This window comes from Pygocentrus nattereri, chromosome 8, assembly GCF_015220715.1.
Source record: "Pygocentrus nattereri isolate fPygNat1 chromosome 8, fPygNat1.pri, whole genome shotgun sequence".
In the NCBI taxonomy this organism is placed as follows: Eukaryota; Metazoa; Chordata; class Actinopteri; order Characiformes; family Serrasalmidae; genus Pygocentrus; species Pygocentrus nattereri.
In genome coordinates, this window is record NC_051218.1 from 45,300,588 (window position 1) to 45,319,199 (window position 18,612).

General features: G+C 44.6%; 1 protein-coding gene across 1 annotated transcript in view; it reads right to left on the bottom strand.

The window, feature by feature from the left end:
• Nucleotides 1-18,612, bottom strand: part of thoc2 (THO complex 2) — a 90,329-nt gene that overhangs the window by 6,530 nt on the left and 65,187 nt on the right. Inside the window, exons 28-33 of the mRNA XM_037540326.1 lie at nt 18,213-18,397; nt 16,777-16,961; nt 13,459-13,564; nt 11,939-12,300; nt 10,638-10,696; nt 9,190-9,225 (exon numbers count right to left, since the gene is read on the bottom strand). Of these exons, the coding sequence (XP_037396223.1) occupies nt 9,190-9,225; nt 10,638-10,696; nt 11,939-12,300; nt 13,459-13,564; nt 16,777-16,961; nt 18,213-18,397 (933 nt within the window). The remainder of the gene's footprint in view (nt 1-9,189; nt 9,226-10,637; nt 10,697-11,938; nt 12,301-13,458; nt 13,565-16,776; nt 16,962-18,212; nt 18,398-18,612) is intronic.

Below are 18,612 nucleotides of genomic sequence, written 5' to 3' on the forward strand. Positions count from 1 at the left end.
GAGGAGTCTTCATGGGGCAGCCTTACCGAGGCCCCGCACTGCCTCGGATGCAGCCTGGGCTTTGGAACGCTGCTACCGCGTACGCCAGCTATGATCTCCATCATGATGATATGAGAATATACTTCTGGAGACAACCTGCTAGAACTTCAGCCCTGAGACAACAAGGTCTCGCTCGGAAAGCCAACCTCAAAACTGCTCTAGCGCATAGATTTCCGATCTCATCCATAAACGGCTGGCGTGCTCCCGTCACGAACTGTTGGGCGACAGACTGAATAAACCAGTGAAATTGAGTGATCTGACTTTTTATGCATTTCTGAGCAAAAACATATAATTGTGAAATACATAATTGGTGCTTTCCATCATCAAGACATTTAACACAAAACACACTGAATCTTGACTCTAGACTCAAAAATCATATCAAATACGGAAAATATTTTTCCACCTAACAATTATTCTGAACTGGGAAATATACGGTCAGTACAGCCAATGCAAACAGCAGTGAACGTGAACGGAAAGAACTGCACCAAGTTTCAAATCAATGCTTCTGGAGCGCAAATACACAGAGCTTAACAGCAGCATGAGGGCAAGACGGGGCAGGGAGATAAACAGATTGCGGGGCCGTCTATGTCAAGGTTGTCTGAAATGCACACAATGTCAAAACGTCCAGGCTCGCCGCCTTACATAATGACCGGCTATCTCACAGGGCTGGAGAAATGACATTTTCTTACAGCCGCGGCAATCGGCGTGCCGCACGCAATCACATCCAGGCTATGAAGGCGAGAGCGCTATGAATAACAATATTTCTGATGCTATTCATCATTTTGGGCAAAGAAATTCTCATCAGCATATCACATGAACCACGAGGGCAAAAGCTGTTCGAGGAGTTTGTACCAAAATAGATCCGTAAGAACATTTCCACACCACCAGACCTGCGAATCTGCAAGAGGCTTTGTCAGCCAGGGACGAGCACCGAAAAGGAGTGACCCTCCAGAAGCTGAAAACAGTCCCCAAACACAAGCATGTGGCGTCTTCGCAAACAACCCAATCAGACGTTTCATGAATCTGATGTCAGGAATTTAAGAAGCCCGTTAGACAAGGACATCAACCTGAGCTGGTCGATACTCTCAGCGCAGGACGTGAAATGTGAGCGGCAACAAAATGATTCAGTACAGTCGTGCAGACGGGTCCAGCTACCGCAAGGCAAGCGGATGAAGGGAAATGACATCATGCGGTCGGTAAAAAGTGCGCAGAGTCTCTGAAAGGACAGCTGCAGAAGCTTAAAAGTGAGACTTTCTCTGGTAATTGACAGCAGTCCCAGCAGTCTGTCAGTGTTAGCTGGTAACATCACATCGCCTGCTGGAACAACTCCACAGATTTCCGCTAATAAATACTAAGAAAAAGGAGCAAAACAAAGACATGAGCAAGGGGTAGATGGAAGGAAAGGGGAGAGAAAGTGAGACGAAGTGAGAGAGAGGGAGAGAGCTCGTTAGCGCCGAACAAGCCTGGCTGAAGGAGTGACTGTGCAGAGGGACTTTAAAAGAGCCTTTTAAGTTGTGAAGCCATATTTCTGCTGCCTAATTAGGGCCGTTACAGATTCCTCTCTTATTGCCAAGGTGCGTAATATCAGCTCTGAGCCTTCAAAATCGGCCCAAACCCCGCACACAGCTGACATGCCTACTTCTTAAAAATCTCCCCGGCTCACGTTACCTAAAGACACCTTTCACAGAACTGTAAATGAAGCCAAGGGTGGCGCCCATTAGGCCAGACCTGCTTGAAGAACAGTCAGGGAACCTAGAAACCGCTGCTTCTGCAACAAATCCACTTCGCTCGTCTTATTACTTTTTTGGCGTAATCTGAAAACGTCAGTTGCACTTCACACGTTGCAGTTCTGTGGTGAACGGGGAATCAGAAATGGTGCAGAGTTACCTGGGAAAAAATCTGGTTGCATTAAAATCCATTAAATCCCATTTCTCAAACACAAGGCCTGTGATATCGTGGCCCCTTTCACCCAGTGTACTACAGTCCCCAGCATGCACTGCAACAGTGTGTGTTCTGAGCCCCTTCCACTAATGATCTATGAACCAGTGGTTCAAAAGCAGAGACGTGTGGTGTTTACTTCCAGCAAACAGGCTGTTTTTTAAAAACTACCAGTTTTGGTGTATTTTGAACAAACAAAGGACCTTCTGGGGCAAAACGTTGGCCCTAGTTTTTTTGATACGGCCCTTTCAGTGGTTGAGCTCGACACCCCTGCATTAAATAATAGATTTTTTTCCTCGTTCCATTTTGAGGGTTTTCGGAGTTCTGCTCTCACTGCAATGATCTGTTAGTAATTCTGTGGTATGCAGGGTCTAAAAGCTCACCAACGCATGTGTTTTCAATGGGAAGCAGCGGTTCTGTCAGATACAGCCACACAGTACATGACGGGTCTGGTGCATCGTGTTTAGGGGGCGCAGTGTATCCAACCAACGCAATGAATCCACCCAATCAGGACACAGCTGGGGTTTACGTGGCCACGGTTCCACTTCTCAAACGCCTGCATGACAGGGAAAGCTGTTATATTTAAACACTGAGCGTTTACATGCACTAATAATCCGATAACTGCAGAAAATCAGATCGTCAGTAATCGAATCAACCTGTTTACATGCACCTGGGTAATCAGACAGTGGGGAAAGTCTGGGTCAGCGTGAGTCAGACAGTCGGACTTCTACTCTGCAACCAGCCAATAAAATCAGAGAAGACGACGAAACGTAAACGAACGCAGAACTCCAACGTCATGCTGCGGCTTCTTTTTCCAACATTGCTCCACTTCACCTGAAGATATGAACATCTAGAAGAGGAAGAACGCCCGAATCCTTGATTTCCTGTTTGGTTTCTCGCGACGTCCACCGTCTGACCTCTCGCACGCACAGACTGAGGAGTCCGACAGAAATCAGAGTGCACTGAGAAATCTGAGCTAAAATCCAACCAGATTTCTAGATCAGAGCACGGTGACCACTGAGTGCACGTATACGCGGTCACTGCTCACACCCACAGCTTAAAACCCCAGCAGATCGGACAGATGAACTAAAACCACTGATCGACCGCAAGGGGTAATCAATACACTAAATCCTAATCTTTCTGATTACACCTCAACAACATTTTGGAAAATATTAGCTTAATGATGCTTATTGACTTTGGAAAAAAAAACAAACAAAGAAAAAAAAAAGACATTAATTTACATAAATACTGACTTTATGCAAGACAGCATTTCAACAAAACTTTGCAGCGAACTCCAACATGCAGCCAACTGAAGCGACTGGATGTGTTGACGGCGCAGCGAAAAAGCACCAGGAGTCGTTTAAAGAGCCGAATAAAAAAAATGAAGGATGGGCATTTCAGGCAAGTTACTCACATTTTCAAGGCATTGTTAAAAATACCTGACAAATCACCACGCCCAGCGCGACTTCTGACTGCTGAGACATTTAACAGACATTCTCAAAGAAACATCCTTTACATCATGCCAACTATTTGTTTCCAATGACAAATAAGTCAAAGTTTATTTAAACAGCGCTTTTTACAGCAGGCGTCGTCACAAAGCAGCTTTACGGAACAGTCCGGGTCCGAGTCCCCGTGAGCGTCGCCAGTGGAGACAGTGGCTAGGAACACCTCCCTAAGAGCAGGAGGAAGAAACACTGAGAGGAACCAAGACTCAGAAGGGGAACCCATCCTCCTCTGGACCACACCGGACAGCCAACAGCGCTGGTATGAAATAGTACAATACAAAACAGGGGGAAATGGGCGGAGCCAATTATTATAATTAGTCTGAGTTCATACAGCAGCAGCAGCAGGAGGGTCAGTTCAGGCAGGTGAGGTTTGTCCAGAAGGCTGGTAGGAGAATCCAACGTTTTCTCTGCCTCCAGAACAGAAACGATCACTGCTGAATGACCGGTGCAGAACCGTATGTGGAGCTTTTTCATAAAACGTCGTCAACACACACACGGCTAAACTGCGTACTGAGAGATTCTTTGGGAGCTGAAAGCACTTCAAAGCACAGCTCAGCCACTCCTTTCCACTGCCACACAACATGATTCTTCTGTTTTACAAGCAAAATTTTATTTACTAAAACCAACCCTCACGATTAATCACGATTAACCACAACCTCAGCTCGATTCATTTGGATTCATGTTTTTAATTGATTAACACCACTAGTTAAAACGTTAAATGATGCTGCAGCATAAAGAGCCATAATATTAATCTACAGATTTATTGCATCACTTCAGCTTCAGCTGTTCCTTATTACTTCATTGTTCCATCGTGATGATTTAACTTTTGGTGAACATTACAGTAAAGATCACATCTGACCGACAGCCGATTTGGTCCGACTCTGAAGACGAGACGACACTAAATTCCCAAACTGTCGTCGCCACTGAGCAGCTTTTCAGTCGGCAGCTGTGACAGAAGAACAGCTGAACAACCTGGAATCAGCCAGAAATGAACCCAACACCATTCGCCAAACTAAACGGGCTGTAAGAAGCTTTACAGACCGGCTGGAACAAAATATTAATACAGATCTGGACAAACTGACCAAACTGAGCTGAACCTGATATTGGCTCAGTTTTACGGCTCAGTCTGATTTGGTCCAACTCTGAAGATCAGACACGTCTGGCGAATGGTGTTGGGTTCATTTCTGGCTGATTCCAGGTTGTTCAGCTGTTCTTCTGTCACAGCTGCCGACTGAAAAGCTGCTCAGTGGTGACCACAGTCTGGGAATTTAGTCTAAGGAGCTGGAGAACGAACTGCCGGCTGAGCAGCGAGTGGGCGGAGCTCGTTACTCTGACGTAGCAACGAGCTGCTCGTTAAGGAGCTATAATTAGGAGGAAGGAACTGAACATTAAAACATATTAAACGCCGCGTTCACGGCCAGTTTATTCATTTCTTACTGTATTTATTTAACTGAGGAGGGAGTTATTACTATAACATCCCGGCTGATGTTGTATCACGATAAACGCACTCCCTCTCGGGCTCTACTGCATAAATACTACACGAATGTTCCTATTTTGCAGCCCAGATATGGAAAAATACATTGTGATAAAATGTTTCCATATTAGACAGAACTACGTATACCTTTCTGTCTTTGTACCTGAAGCAAACTATTCATTTCTCGACTACGGTTACAATCTTGGTTACAATCACACATGCTAGACACCTCCCAGAGCCAAGAGCAGGAAATAAAAGAGCATCTTCTACTCAGGAGGGGTCAGCTTAGTGAATGTAAAACAGCTCCCCTGGCATTGCTGAGACATTCGTCTACAACACCTCTGATATTTCTTTAATAACATAATATCACAGATAATATCTGGGAATACCTTGAACGTAGGCCCTGTCGGAAGGCAGGATGGCAGCGTACTCAAAATTCTGTTGGATTTCTTTGGCGAGTGGTGCCATCAGCATATTTTCAAATATCCTGCCATTGCCTTCAGTGACCACAACAGCGAAAAACACTTATCTCTCCGCCAGCTGACAGAAGCTGTTCAAAGACGAGTCGGCTGCAGAAGAGCAGAGCGAGCAAGGAGCCGGAGTCCAATCAGACGGGAAGACGAGCGAGGAAGGCCCGGGAGAGCGCGGGCAGGGGGAGAGAATAGAGGATATTGTGGAGGAGAAATTACATTAGCGGAATGTGGAGATGGAGAGTTTGTGCGCGTGTGTACGGGTGAGAGCAGCGAGAACGAAGTTATGAGATATGAGATATGATTTCTTTCCAGCGAGATGCAAATTCTGGGTTAATGAAGGGCTTTGTGGTTTTACAACACGCAAATTGAGCAGAATCTCGTTAACACGGGGAAAGAGATCTTATTGCACTAAATGCACACAGTAAGTCCCGACAACACCGTAGACCACCAACCGCACGGCAAGCCTATGATGAGCTTTCTCTCGGTGCTTTACATCCATATTTAAAAGGGAAATTCTCGGAGGAGGGGAAACGTCGATCTCACAACACCGCGTACCTGAACGAATAACTTTGCTCCACAAGCGCCTCCTACGCGTACGCCCACAGTACATCAGCGATCAGGGCTGCACACACATCTGCAGAACAGGCAGCTCTAGTGTGTCGCACATTAAAAGACCAGCACTGAGAGAAAGCGTCTACAATAATTCTTCGAAAAAGTACGTGGAACATTTTGTCATTAACTGTGACAGAACAGAAGATTGACGGGTGAAATTGCAGCACTGAAGTTTCATTTCTGCGCATCATTAAAAGAGAGACGGCCACGTATGAACCCACAACAGTGGGATGTGTGCAGGGTTGCGGTCACAGACTTTAAAATACTTTATTACCCAAAGGTAAAGCCGGGCGATATGGCCAAACACGTCATCACGATAAACAAAACTCATATCGTTCGAATGTCAAATCTTTATTTCTTTCAGGTTTGACGGCTGATTTTTGCTCCTGAGTGGTTAAGGGCAGCCGTGGGCAGGTCAGGGAACCGGCCCTCTGACCGGAAGGTCGCCGGTTCGATCCCCTCAGCTGACAGTCCACGACTGAAGTGCCCTTGAGCAAGACACCTAACCCCCAATTGCTCCCCGGGCGCCGTGGATAGGGCTGCCCACCGCTCCGGGCAAGTGTGCTCACTGCCCCCTAGTGTGCATGTCTGTGGGTGTTTCACTGCACGGATGGGTTAAACGCAGAGGTCTGATTCCACAGTGTGCAAAACACAGTTGGCTGATGGTTTTAAATTCTAATTGCTGTTTTAAGCCATTTTTTATGGTCATAACACGACAAACGCTCACCCAACAGAGGAACATTTCACAGATCCGTCACGGGACAGTGGGAGAAAATTTCTGGCTGGCCGTTTTTATCAGATGGAAAAGCTCGGCCGCAGTTAACAAGTGGACAACAACAGCGCTAAACAACATCAACTTAGTGCGACCAGCAAACATTAACTGGCTCGGTACGTCAGTGATGGATCACACCACCTCACTGCCATCAGTCCTAACAGCCATGTCGGAGCGTATCACAGAGTTCAGACACCAGCTAGCAGACGACTGGGTTGCTCTACAGCAATTTGAGGGGTGAACCACAACATATCAAACACCAAACACACAGAGTCCGACTTTCAGATACGTTTAAACTGAAATGGGTGTTTGTGTCTTGTTTGATCTACAGCATCATCAGTTCTCGGTGTTGTGTGAGTGACGGAGCTGCTTCAAGTTAGCCAGCTGCTAAAACCAGCTAGCCTGGAAAGACGGCTCTCTCCCGCTTTCCAAAGCCTCACAGCTTCCTCAGTTTTCCTTCATTTAAATCAGGTCTCTAACTCACATGAACTCACTTCTTTCGTTGACTTTTGTTCTTTGGGAATGCACTAATATTTAAACAGAACTTTCTGAGCGCTGTAACAGGGCTGTAGTCGAGAGGACCCGGCGTGATTTAACGCTGCTAAAGCTTGTTAGGATGGACGGAAAGAGGGGAGTTCACTGTAGGTCAGTACAGCTACGCCACTGATCTCGTCTCTCAGACTGAGTCACAGGAGAACAGATCGCCGGTGGCTCCACTCAAACAGGGAACATATAACTCCACGTTTCAGCCGCTGCTAAAGACGCCTCTCATTCGAAAATCATGCCAAAAAACTTGGAAGTGCACCCTCTGCTGGCGACAGCAGAGTATTGTCGCTTTCCATGCAGTAGAAAACACTACCGGAGCTTTCGCTAGAACGAGAAAGTGTGAAAATGGTATATATGATTGAAAATTTATCAAACCTGTCCTATCGGGGAAAAGTTATATCGCGATAACTATCGTTATCATGTTATCACCCATCCCTACCCAAAGGTAAGGCTCAGTTCGATTTTGTAGGCAGGTTTCAAATAACTTAAAAAATCTTAATATATATAAAGCAGCAGGGACAGCAGAGTGTCCTGTACAAAGGTGAGCACTGACGAGGACCTCAACAAACATTCTGTAGTACTCAATAAAATTAATCATTTAATTATTTTTAAAACGACAAAGCCATTCGAATAATCGATGTTTACTTCTTTTATGCGCTTTGGGGAAATAAATGTTTATCAAGCCAAATACTAATTAACTGGAAAGAGGCCCTGAATATTCGGTAATCTCTCTCGCTAGGACGAAGCACTCTGAACGAACCAGTGTGCAATGAGCTCCTCGGTATACGGAGCTTCGAACAAGCCGGGATGCCCCGGTGTCGGAGCAACGAGGTAGGCGCCGGTCAGCTGCCGCCACGCTTAACCTTCCCGATATGCTTGCCGATGCGTTCGGGTACATGGAGCGCAGTCTTGAAATGTAAACGGAGATCACTTCCAGCATCGCAAGTAACGCCATCAATTACACACGTGTCAAAGCATGTAGCGGATTTTTGGGTTCAGATTGCTTCATCATAACGGGACTTATAACAATATTTCTACGACTCGATTAGACAGGTTTTTTTTTTTTTTTTTGGACAGGATCAATCTTATTGGATTTGTTTTTTTCCTTTTCCTAAACTATTTCAAACAAGGTCATAAAAATGTGAAATAAACAGATTGTATGTAATATATAATAATAATAATAATAATAATAATTTAAAAGGCAACAAGTTTTGAATTCAGTTATTAAAGTGCAACATATCGTGTACTTTTCCTACTCTTACATGAAAATTCACCTATTTAAGATAAAGGACTATTCAAAAATAGAGATTTGATAGTTGCAGCCCCAGATCATACTCATAGATAGATAGATAGATACTTTATTGATCCCGAAGGAAATTTAGGCATCCAGCAGCAACACAATACAGTAAGAAACATATTCAACATCTATTAAACACAGAAGAACAGAAAATATATAAGGGTATAAAAACTTTCTGTACAAGGTAAAGGACTTTCTGTAGATGGAGCAGTGCAGTAGATTTTGCTAACAGCCAATAAATAAAATTGGCTGTTAATAAAATCATGCACTTTAGGTATCAAGTACAATTCACTGGACAGCAGATAATAATTAGATCCTGCGATCCAAAAAAACCCAAAACCTCAATTCCACCAACGTCTAGCATTTGAAAGACCTGATGACACCAAATGGCACCACTTGTGTGACATTACACTCGGACCCACACTAACAAGCCCTGTCCTTATGAGGCATGCACCCATTCTTGTGCTAAAGCCTGTGATTATACATGAAAAAGAAACGCACGTTAAAGATGGAGACATTAAAAGGGTTCAAACCTTGGAGACTGAGTCCTTTAAGTCGTTGAGATTGTCCTGTAGGAATGAACGGAGACGACAGATGAGCTGAAGAGGTTGGCACACAGCAGGAGAAAGGGTTGAGTGGGGGGGGGGGGGAGGCTGGCCGGCATTCAACACATCCCCTTAAAGACCTTCAAAGACTAAAACTTTGACATGGTTAGTGGAGGAAGCGACTGGACTATGTAGTCTAAATGCTGGTCTATGCAGGAGTATCTGAGTCTAGATGTACTTGAAGAACCTGTGCATTGCGCTGAGCCATACTGGTTACATCTTAACTGGGTTCTTTGGTCTAAATAAATAAAGTGTATTTCTATCAATTCACTGTGTGAGTGCTGGGGAAGATAGAACGGCCTAGACTTCCACTTGCATTCTAACATGCTGGAGTGCTACAGCGCTACATTAAGGGGCCTGGTGTATCAATGTTTTAAGTGTACACTTGGTGTAAGGTGTTGGAGGTTAGGGTGCATATAGAATTACAACAAGCTCCCTGGTTGCAGATAAGCAGCTCCCTCTTGAAAGGCTGTGCCCATGCTTTTGTTTTTTTTTTTTGTTTTTTTTTTCCTTGGTAGCCATTTCTCTCCCTATGTTGCTGCTGCTGGTGATGCATCATGGTGTTTTCCCTGGATGGCTGGAAGGCCTGTCTGCCTTTGCAGAAGATGCGGAGGTCTGGGGGAGCAGGGAAAATGCTTGCTGGACCGCTTTTTCACCGCAGGGCAGGCGCACACCACAAAAAAAAAAACTGCTCAAAAAACAAAAAACACACCCACAAGCAGAGGTGGCAAAAGGGGCTCTCGTCAGGAGGATCCGGGGAACGGGTGACGCAGCAAAGGCATCCGGAAACCGCGAATGCCAGGGCCGTTTGACGTGATGCTATAATCGGGATCTCTTCCAGTAAACATTCTCTTGTCCCGATGTTTAAGGAAAAAATTAAGATGATAAAGAAGCCTTGTCTCTCATTTACTTTTACGCTCTCTCAATAAATAATATGCTCACAAAAAATGTCAAAAATCAAAAAAAAGGAAAGGGCGTTTTACAAAAATATAATCTATATTTACAAAAATGCTTTATATGACAAAAATATTTTCTGAGGCACTTGCGTAGGGTTTTCAGCACGTACAAAAAAAGGGAGCCAAAAAAATAAAGTGTTAAGCTTTTATTATTTTGGCAAGTCCGTGGTATTCTATCGTAAAAATTGATATGTATTAAAAAGGGATTCTCCCAAAAAACAACAACAAAAAAAATAAAAATAGTCCATCCGATGTTTAACTTCTCTCCCCTACTGCTCTCCTATGAAGGCTGGGTTCCAGAGGCCTCCCCTGCATTCTCTCATGGGAGGGGGAAGGACGAGGAATGCGTGGATAAACATGTGCTCTCCAACGGGGGGACAAGAGGAAACAAGGGCACAGCCCTCCTCAGGCCATACTAACCTTAACTGCAGAGGAGTGTGATGGCGAAGAGTGGGTGTCAAGCTTTCGTCTTTTTTGTTCTGGCAGAGAAAGAAACAAAGGACAGTCTTTCAATATCTTGTAAAATTTGAGAAAAGGCAAAAACAAAGGAATTCATACAGTCTCCACAGAGCTGGCTAGTCGGAAGTGAAACCTTCCGTGTGGTGTCGAGGTCTGTGCAGCCGACTAATGGTTCTATGCTTAGCTAGGGCTGGGCGATAAAACGATAACGATAATTATTGTGATATAACTTTTCCACGATAGAGCGATAAAGACTCATTTGATATATCACACCACTCTCACACTTCCACGCTCTAGTGACAGCCCTGGTGGTGTTTCCTACTGCAAGGAAAGCGACACTACTCTACTGGCGCCAGGAGAGGGCGCACTTCTGAGTTTTTTGACACTATTACAGAGGGAGGGGGCATCAAGTGAATGAGTCGCCAAATATACTGAAACGAGGACCCTGTTTGAGTGGACCGACCAGCGATCCGCTCTCCTGTGACCGAGCCTGAGTGAACTCGCCTCTTTCCGTACATCCAAACCAGCTTCAGCAGCGTTAAAGCCCCACAACTACAGCGCTGCAAGAGCGCCCAGTCATATTTTAGTATTGGTGCATTCCCAAGCATCGAAAATGAAAGAAAGAAGTGGGTTTGTACAACTTACAGCCCTAAACTGAGGAAGCTGTGAGGCACTGGAAAGCGGGACAATGCTTTTAGCAGTTCAGACAGCTAAAATCTTTTCTTTCTTTAATTAGGACTTTTACAAAAATTGCAACCATGCTTTTCCAGCTGGTAACAGCTCACCAGACACGTTCTCCCACTGTCCCATGGCAGATTTGTGAAATGTTACACTGGCTGGTGAGTGCTTGCCATGTTCAGACTATAAAGGATAGTTTAATACAATGATTAACCACCCAGGAGCAAAAAACAATCAGCCTTCAAAACAAAGAAACAATGATTTGACATTTATCACGATACGCATCTACCAAACAATATGAATTTTGCTTATCGTGATGACATTTTTGGCCATATCGCCCAGCTCTATGCGTGGCTACATTAAATTTTCTTTTATTTTCCATCAACTGTGGTCATGTGTGAGGGAAGGCGCTGCATGTAAGCAAGGATTATGGATTTGTAAGCATTAAATACGACTGGCGGACGGCGCACATTTATAAAAAGATATGAAAATTAAATAATCAAACTTGATAAATCTATCGGCGTTTCCACGGACGTCCCCTCCTCAAACCAACACGCTCACACGCCAAGCCAACGCACCCTTACCCCGTTCTGACTCTGCTCCTTCTGCTCTGGGAACCGGTGACTTGAGGGAACCCGGCCCTGGGGGCTTCTCCCCCTTGCTGCTTTCCTTCTGCTTGCCCTCCTTGGACACGTCTCGCTCCTTGGACGACTCTTTGTCGGTGGACTTTCCGTCTGTCTTGCTCTTCTCATCCTTCTTCTCGTCCTTCCTCTTGTCCTTATCGGCCTTAGGCGTCTTCTCCTTGTTGTCGCCGGCCTTCTCCTCCTTCTGCTTCTCTTTCCCTCCTGCCTTGGCCTCTGGAGTGCTCCCCGAATTCTTCTCCTTCTTCTCCTTTTTCTCCTTCCCACTCTTCTCTTTGTCCTCCTTCTCTTTGCTCCCTTTGGTGCTGGAATAAAGGAGAAGGAACATCTTTATTTTCTTGATTTTTCTGCTTTCTATTCACCGCCCAAGTAACCTTGTCCGCTCGGTTTAATGATAATTAACGTAGTGAAAATACTGCCGCATCAATTCCAGCTGAGTTTAAGCTCGTGTTGATTAACGAAGGTCGTGGTCTTTTGAGGGCGATCTTACACAAATTACTCAACTCAATATAACCTCTCAAACGGAATCGTTTTATGGAGTCTTGCCAAGTCACAACAGATCAGATTAGCCTGCTTGCGATGCATGGATCACTCGGTTTTAAGCCCACCTGCAAACTACTGTAACAAAACAAACCCCTCCATCCTAAAAAACGACAGAATTTAAACTAAACTAACCATATCACGGGAGTTGATCACAAAGCCTAGCCTGGAGTATTACATCCACGATTAAACACTCTTGACATTCTTTAGACTCACTGGTAGAAAGTGTGCCACTCCCCGAGCCCCTGAGCTAAGTGAGTGCCCCTTAATGAATATTTCCTGAGCACCAGACTATGACTATTAGTGCCAGGAACCAGCCTGACCTCTCGATTCTCTCTGCTGAGGTGAATTACAAATGCACTCCACTGCAGCGGCCGACTAGGGAACATTCCCTGACCTCGGCAAAGCACGTCCAAGCCCGCAGGAACCATTACAAACTCATTAAACTCACACTGTTCCAGAATGGGACTTAATGAAGACCTTTCTTCCCAGCTCGCCACATGATTCCCTTTGAAGTCCTCTTTCAAAATGACAGTTTTACACAACCCATTTGATGGGCCTTTCACAATTGTCTGTACGCTGTAACAGCCATGTCGTACCGGGATGGCTCCTTTCAAGACGGCTCTTTCAGCAATAGCTCAGTTTAACCGAACAGTAAGAGGATTCTCGCCTGGAACACCGTTCAACTCGATTACACAGTTCACAGGGAAGGTAGACTTTGATAAAAGATTGATTTATTTTGCAAGTAGTTTGAAATAATAAGCTGGTGCTAAACTTCCTCACCCCAGGGCCTAAACTTTTAATAGCATTATCCAAGAGATGAGAGCAGTACATCATTCCACGGAGCTCCTGCTTGGCTTGTGCTGTGTGTGTGTGTGTGTGTGTGTGTGTGTGTGTGTGGGGGGACCCAGCCTCGGGTGTACCTGTTAGGTGTGCTGCTGCCGTTGCTGCTGCTGCTCGCTTTATTCACCGCGGTCGGGTTTTTGCTGGCAGTTTTCTGAGCCACCTGAGATTTGTCCTTAGATTTCTCTGCAAACATCAAAATGTAAATAAAGCTGTTACAGATTGTGCCAAATAACGGCTGTCATTGGGCAAAATGGGCAAAAAAAATCATCTCAAAAGGGCAAAATCTACTGGAGCCTTTGTTACGGCGTTTAATAAAACCTTAACGCTCTGATTTCACTGTTTGGGTATAACGGGGTGGAGAGCACAGCAGGTCAGACGAAGGTCACGCGATGCAAGCTGTGCAAGTGACACTGGCCATAAAAAGGCTCTAATAACATTCGCTTTATGGAATGTGCTTATGGGGGGAGAAGGGACAACAGATGACACTTGGTGTGGACGTTACGTGCACAGTAAAACTACGAGCATCCTTTGGAGGCCATTGAAAGCTCATGAAATCTGAATGAAACCGAGACGGCGCTTCAAAGCACGTGAATTATTTAAACGCACTGGCGAGTCGTCAGAGAGGCAGTAATGAATTTACATGTAGAGGGAGGCTTCATCAAGAGCAAACAGACCACGAGAGAAGACAGCAGGAGGAAAAACCCTCCTCACTAAAAACAAGAAGAGTGTGATCACGGTCACCGAGAAGCGGGATACATCCCAGCTGGAACCATCAGATATTTCACTGGAATATTAAAATAACACGCAAATAAACCTAATCGCATATTTAGAAATTCCTCTCATTATTACTATAAATATTACCATCATTGACATTATATGGCATTCTAAACAATACCATTAGTGAGAAATAATAATCAGACTAATATTATAATCACTCAGACTAATATGATAAATCAGCATTTTTCTACTGCAGCACACATCCTATTTATTTTATTATTTATCATTTTTAATAAAGCCTAATTGAAACAGTACAAGGAAATGAAAATTTCATTTTTGGAATATCTTGAATATTAAAATCATATAAAAATTTGAAACATTCAAGAAAAAAAAATTAATTTCCTCTCATTATTACTATAAATATTACCATCATTGACAATATTAAATGGCATTCTAAATATTACCACTACTGAGTGATTATAATTCTAGACAAATATTCTAATTACTTAGACTAATATGATAAATCAGCATTTTTATACTACACAACATTAATTTTTAAAAATGTATTTACTGTTTATACTTTATCAAGTCTAATTGAAATACTACACACTGATAATTCTTTTCATGGCAAGTTCTATAAATGTGATGCGCAGAGAAAACTTTAACAATCATTTTGAAAAATGAAACTTTTTCCCGTCATATTTCATTTTTGGAATATCTCTAATATTAAAATCACTCACGCAAATAAAAGCGTTCGTTGTTTTGTTGAATAAATACATTATTAATTTCCTCTCTATTACTATAAATATTACCATCATTCACAATAACATGACATTCTAAATATTACCACTGTTAAGAGATAATAATTCTAGACTAATATTCTAATTACTAATTACTAAAAATTTGCATTTTTATACTACAGCACACCTTCTGTTTATTTTACCATTTATGCTTTTTAATAAAGCCTAATTGAAATGGGAAAAAAACACTCCTGATATTTATTTTCATAGCAAGTTCTATAAACTTGATATGCAGAGAAAACGTCTCTCTAACAATCATCTTTAAAAATGAGACGTGTTTTCATCAGTGACTACATTGGATTCTATAGGACGAAGGTTTTAAGCCATTCTTGGTGCCAGAGCACCAGCAGAACACCGGACAGCTCGGCAGCCTGCACGCTCTCATCTATTCTCAAAAACTAAAATAAAGAAGAGCATAATAACCAGCCAGCGATCCAGAGCAGCACCAAACTGATCTGGACTGTAGAAGTTAAAACCCTACGTCTACGAGTCCCAGTAGCTGTGCTCCGATAACCGCCCCAGACACAGTACCACCAAATACACCAACGCAAACGAGCGGCACTGAGATTTTGAGAAGGGCCTGGTTGCAGACATGCACTCTCAGTCTGACGGGCACCACCAGCCTATTGATGACATCAGCGCCACAGTGTTTTCGCTCTGCTGGGCAACAACAGTTACACTCAACGTTTACATGCAAAAACATCTCAACGTTGTCACACTGATGATAAGGTAATTAACTATGGAACATTTCTAAATAAAACCACAGCGATAAGACCTGGACGTCGGGTTTATCTGCAGGAAAAACAAACAGACTACGGCGGTCCTGAAAGCCAAGCTGACGATTAGAACCGTTAGGAATGAAACCCCATCGTTTTGCTTCCTAACGCGAAGATGGTTTGCTTGGTGGCTGCAGTTAGAGGGCCGTTGGGAAATGAACAAATGTAACTGGAATCAGGCCCAGAACACCTGATTACGTGATCTGACGTCACGTGACCGAATCACTGCATCATCAGCACAAACTAACGAGCTTCGCTGAGAAGATCATTAACGCTGATCAGCTCTCAGCTTCGTTATTAGAGCCAGACGGAGGAGAAAAAGGTGAGATGAGCTGCTTTTCCACCGTTTACAGGCTTGAACTTCTGTCCGGCGCTGTTGCCATGGTAACGCTGAACGATGACGCAGAGGGGAAAAGCACATGAATTCCGATCTGAGCGTTCCCATTAAGGTCACACGGCCACGAATCGGATACGCATCCAATCTAGGACCACATACGAGAGGCTGGATTTGAACAGATCAGATTTGTGTCCACACAGCCCTGAAAACATCAGATGTGAGTCACATTAGGGCCAAAAATCAGATCTGGGCCACTTCAGCCTGATAATGTGAACGCAGCCTAAGCTACTCGGCTACTAAATCAACCAGCTGACCAAACTGAACTGACTACTGGGTTCAATATCACCAGCCACACCCAGGCCTGATTACTGCCAGACCGTTGAATCTAAACATCACTTAAACAGAAAGGTCTCAAAAAGCAGCAGATGATGCCACACCCTAAAGAGATTTGAATAAAGAAGCAAAGTCACTGAAATATCCGATCTGGAAAGGGTTACACAGCCGTTGCTGAGGCTCTGGGACTCCACTGAACCACAATGAGAGCCATGATCCACAAATGGAGAAAACTTGGAATAGCGGTGAACCTTCCCAGCAGCTGCTGGCCTACTGACTTTAGAGCGCACTGAGGACTCCTCCAGGAGGACTGCAGGCGTCATTTGCCTCAGGTCAATGCACACGACGATTCCACAGAACTTTTTATGCATCCCTAATAAATCAGACCACAGTTGCACGGTCCTAGATTCCCTCTTTTGACATGTAACTCACCCGCATCCTCGGCAGTCCCCTCCTCGTTCTTGCTGGTGGCAGAGGCAGCGGCGGCTGCAGGCTTGCCGGTGTTGCCGGGCCCGTTCTGCAGGCCGCCGGGGTTAATGCTGCTCACTGGCTCTTTGTAGTGGAACTCGTTCTCAGGAACCATATGCACTTTCCTGCTTTTCAACTGGCCAGAGTAGCTGCAAGTCACATATATGGTTAAAATCACAGAACACGAGACACGGCACATTCAAAAGCTTCTACAACTCTAAACGAAACGATGTCAATAAGCTTAATAATGAGAATGACGAAGATGCGAATGCTGGTTTAATTGTAATCCCCTAATGCTGTAATGCGTTTATAGTTGATTCCGTACTTCTACAGAACAAAAAGACAAAAGATCAAGGACCCTATCCACCCAGTCAGATGGGACGTGGGAAGAAACCCCACAGGTGGCATGTTTAACTGGACTTCAGTGATCTGCGAGTCTGCGTGAAGACACTTGGAGCTCAACATATCACACAAAAGGACTGAGGGGGGAGAAAGAGTAACACTAACTCAAGCTAATGGATGTCACTTCATCATTAACCTTAGGAACAATGAACAAATACCAATCAGCAAATGACCATTTCAGCGTCTCTTGCCATTACCGCCCCTCACTGACGTGTGAAATATTAACACCCGCGAGCTGCTTGAAAACAAAGTGTGTCATTACAGGGAACGGGAGAGGCAGGTGGTCTGTGGAACGGCTAGCCATTTAAACCTTATTCTAGCAGGGCAAAGAAAAGCTCATTACAATTGATAACTGATAAGATCACCTCGTTGTGACAGGACAAAGGCCGCAGGGACGGCGAGGAGTCCAACAAGCGAATTAATGGCATTCATTAAGCCCTGATGCAGAGGCTCTTAAAACGGGGTTGACCTGTTACTCTCATCTCTTGCTTGGATTGACTGGGCTCTTTGTTGGGAAGCGACTGTAAGTGAGCTCGGAAAACGGCGAGGAACCCTCTCCACACTCTCTTACGCCACACGCTGCGAGCTGCTCCCTTGTGGAGAACGTTACCGGCCACGAACAGCTTCACCAGCTCTGATAAATAACTTTAGACTGGCAAATTTCATCAACAGCGCATCAGAGCATATGCCAGCACCAGTGAGAAGTGGGTGAGGATAAATCTCTGCCTCTGTAATCGGGCTAACCTGCCCGGGGGAGAAGCGAGGGAACTCCCAGACAACGAAGGAGGAACAGCAGTTGGCAGAAACTGCACTGCTTCGCAATCTTGACTGATCTGCTAAATTTCCTACCACACTTCATCGCATCAGATAGCCACCAGCCAGACCCCCCGACCGAGGCGAGTACTAGAACATAAGCCCAGCCTCCCCTCCCAAAACACCCCGGAACGGTAAAAGACCCATCAGAACGCAAGGCCGAAGCCTGCTCTCTGCTCAGTTACCCCATGGCTAATGCATAAAGGTCTGGCCTCTTCTCCTTCTCCTCCTGGCAGATCTTGTGCACACGGCACTCCAGCGCCTGGCCCAGGTTCAGCACTTTGGGGTAGTAGGGTAGGATCTTGGTCAGCACGATCAGGATGTTGCGTATGTGGGTGTACTCACCCGTTTCCAGACAGTGCACAGATGCCTAGGCAACAGAACCAAAAAGGGACATACATTAAAAAAAATGTGCACGTCTGACGTCGAGGACCAGAAGCATCATCATTAAAACACCACTTAACGTGGCAAGACAACACTATACTCACACGACATCTATTCGCTCCAAATAAATACAATTAAATCTAAACACTGTGACTCAACCTCACCGTTCATCAGGTCCGTAATGGCTTGACTCATTACCTA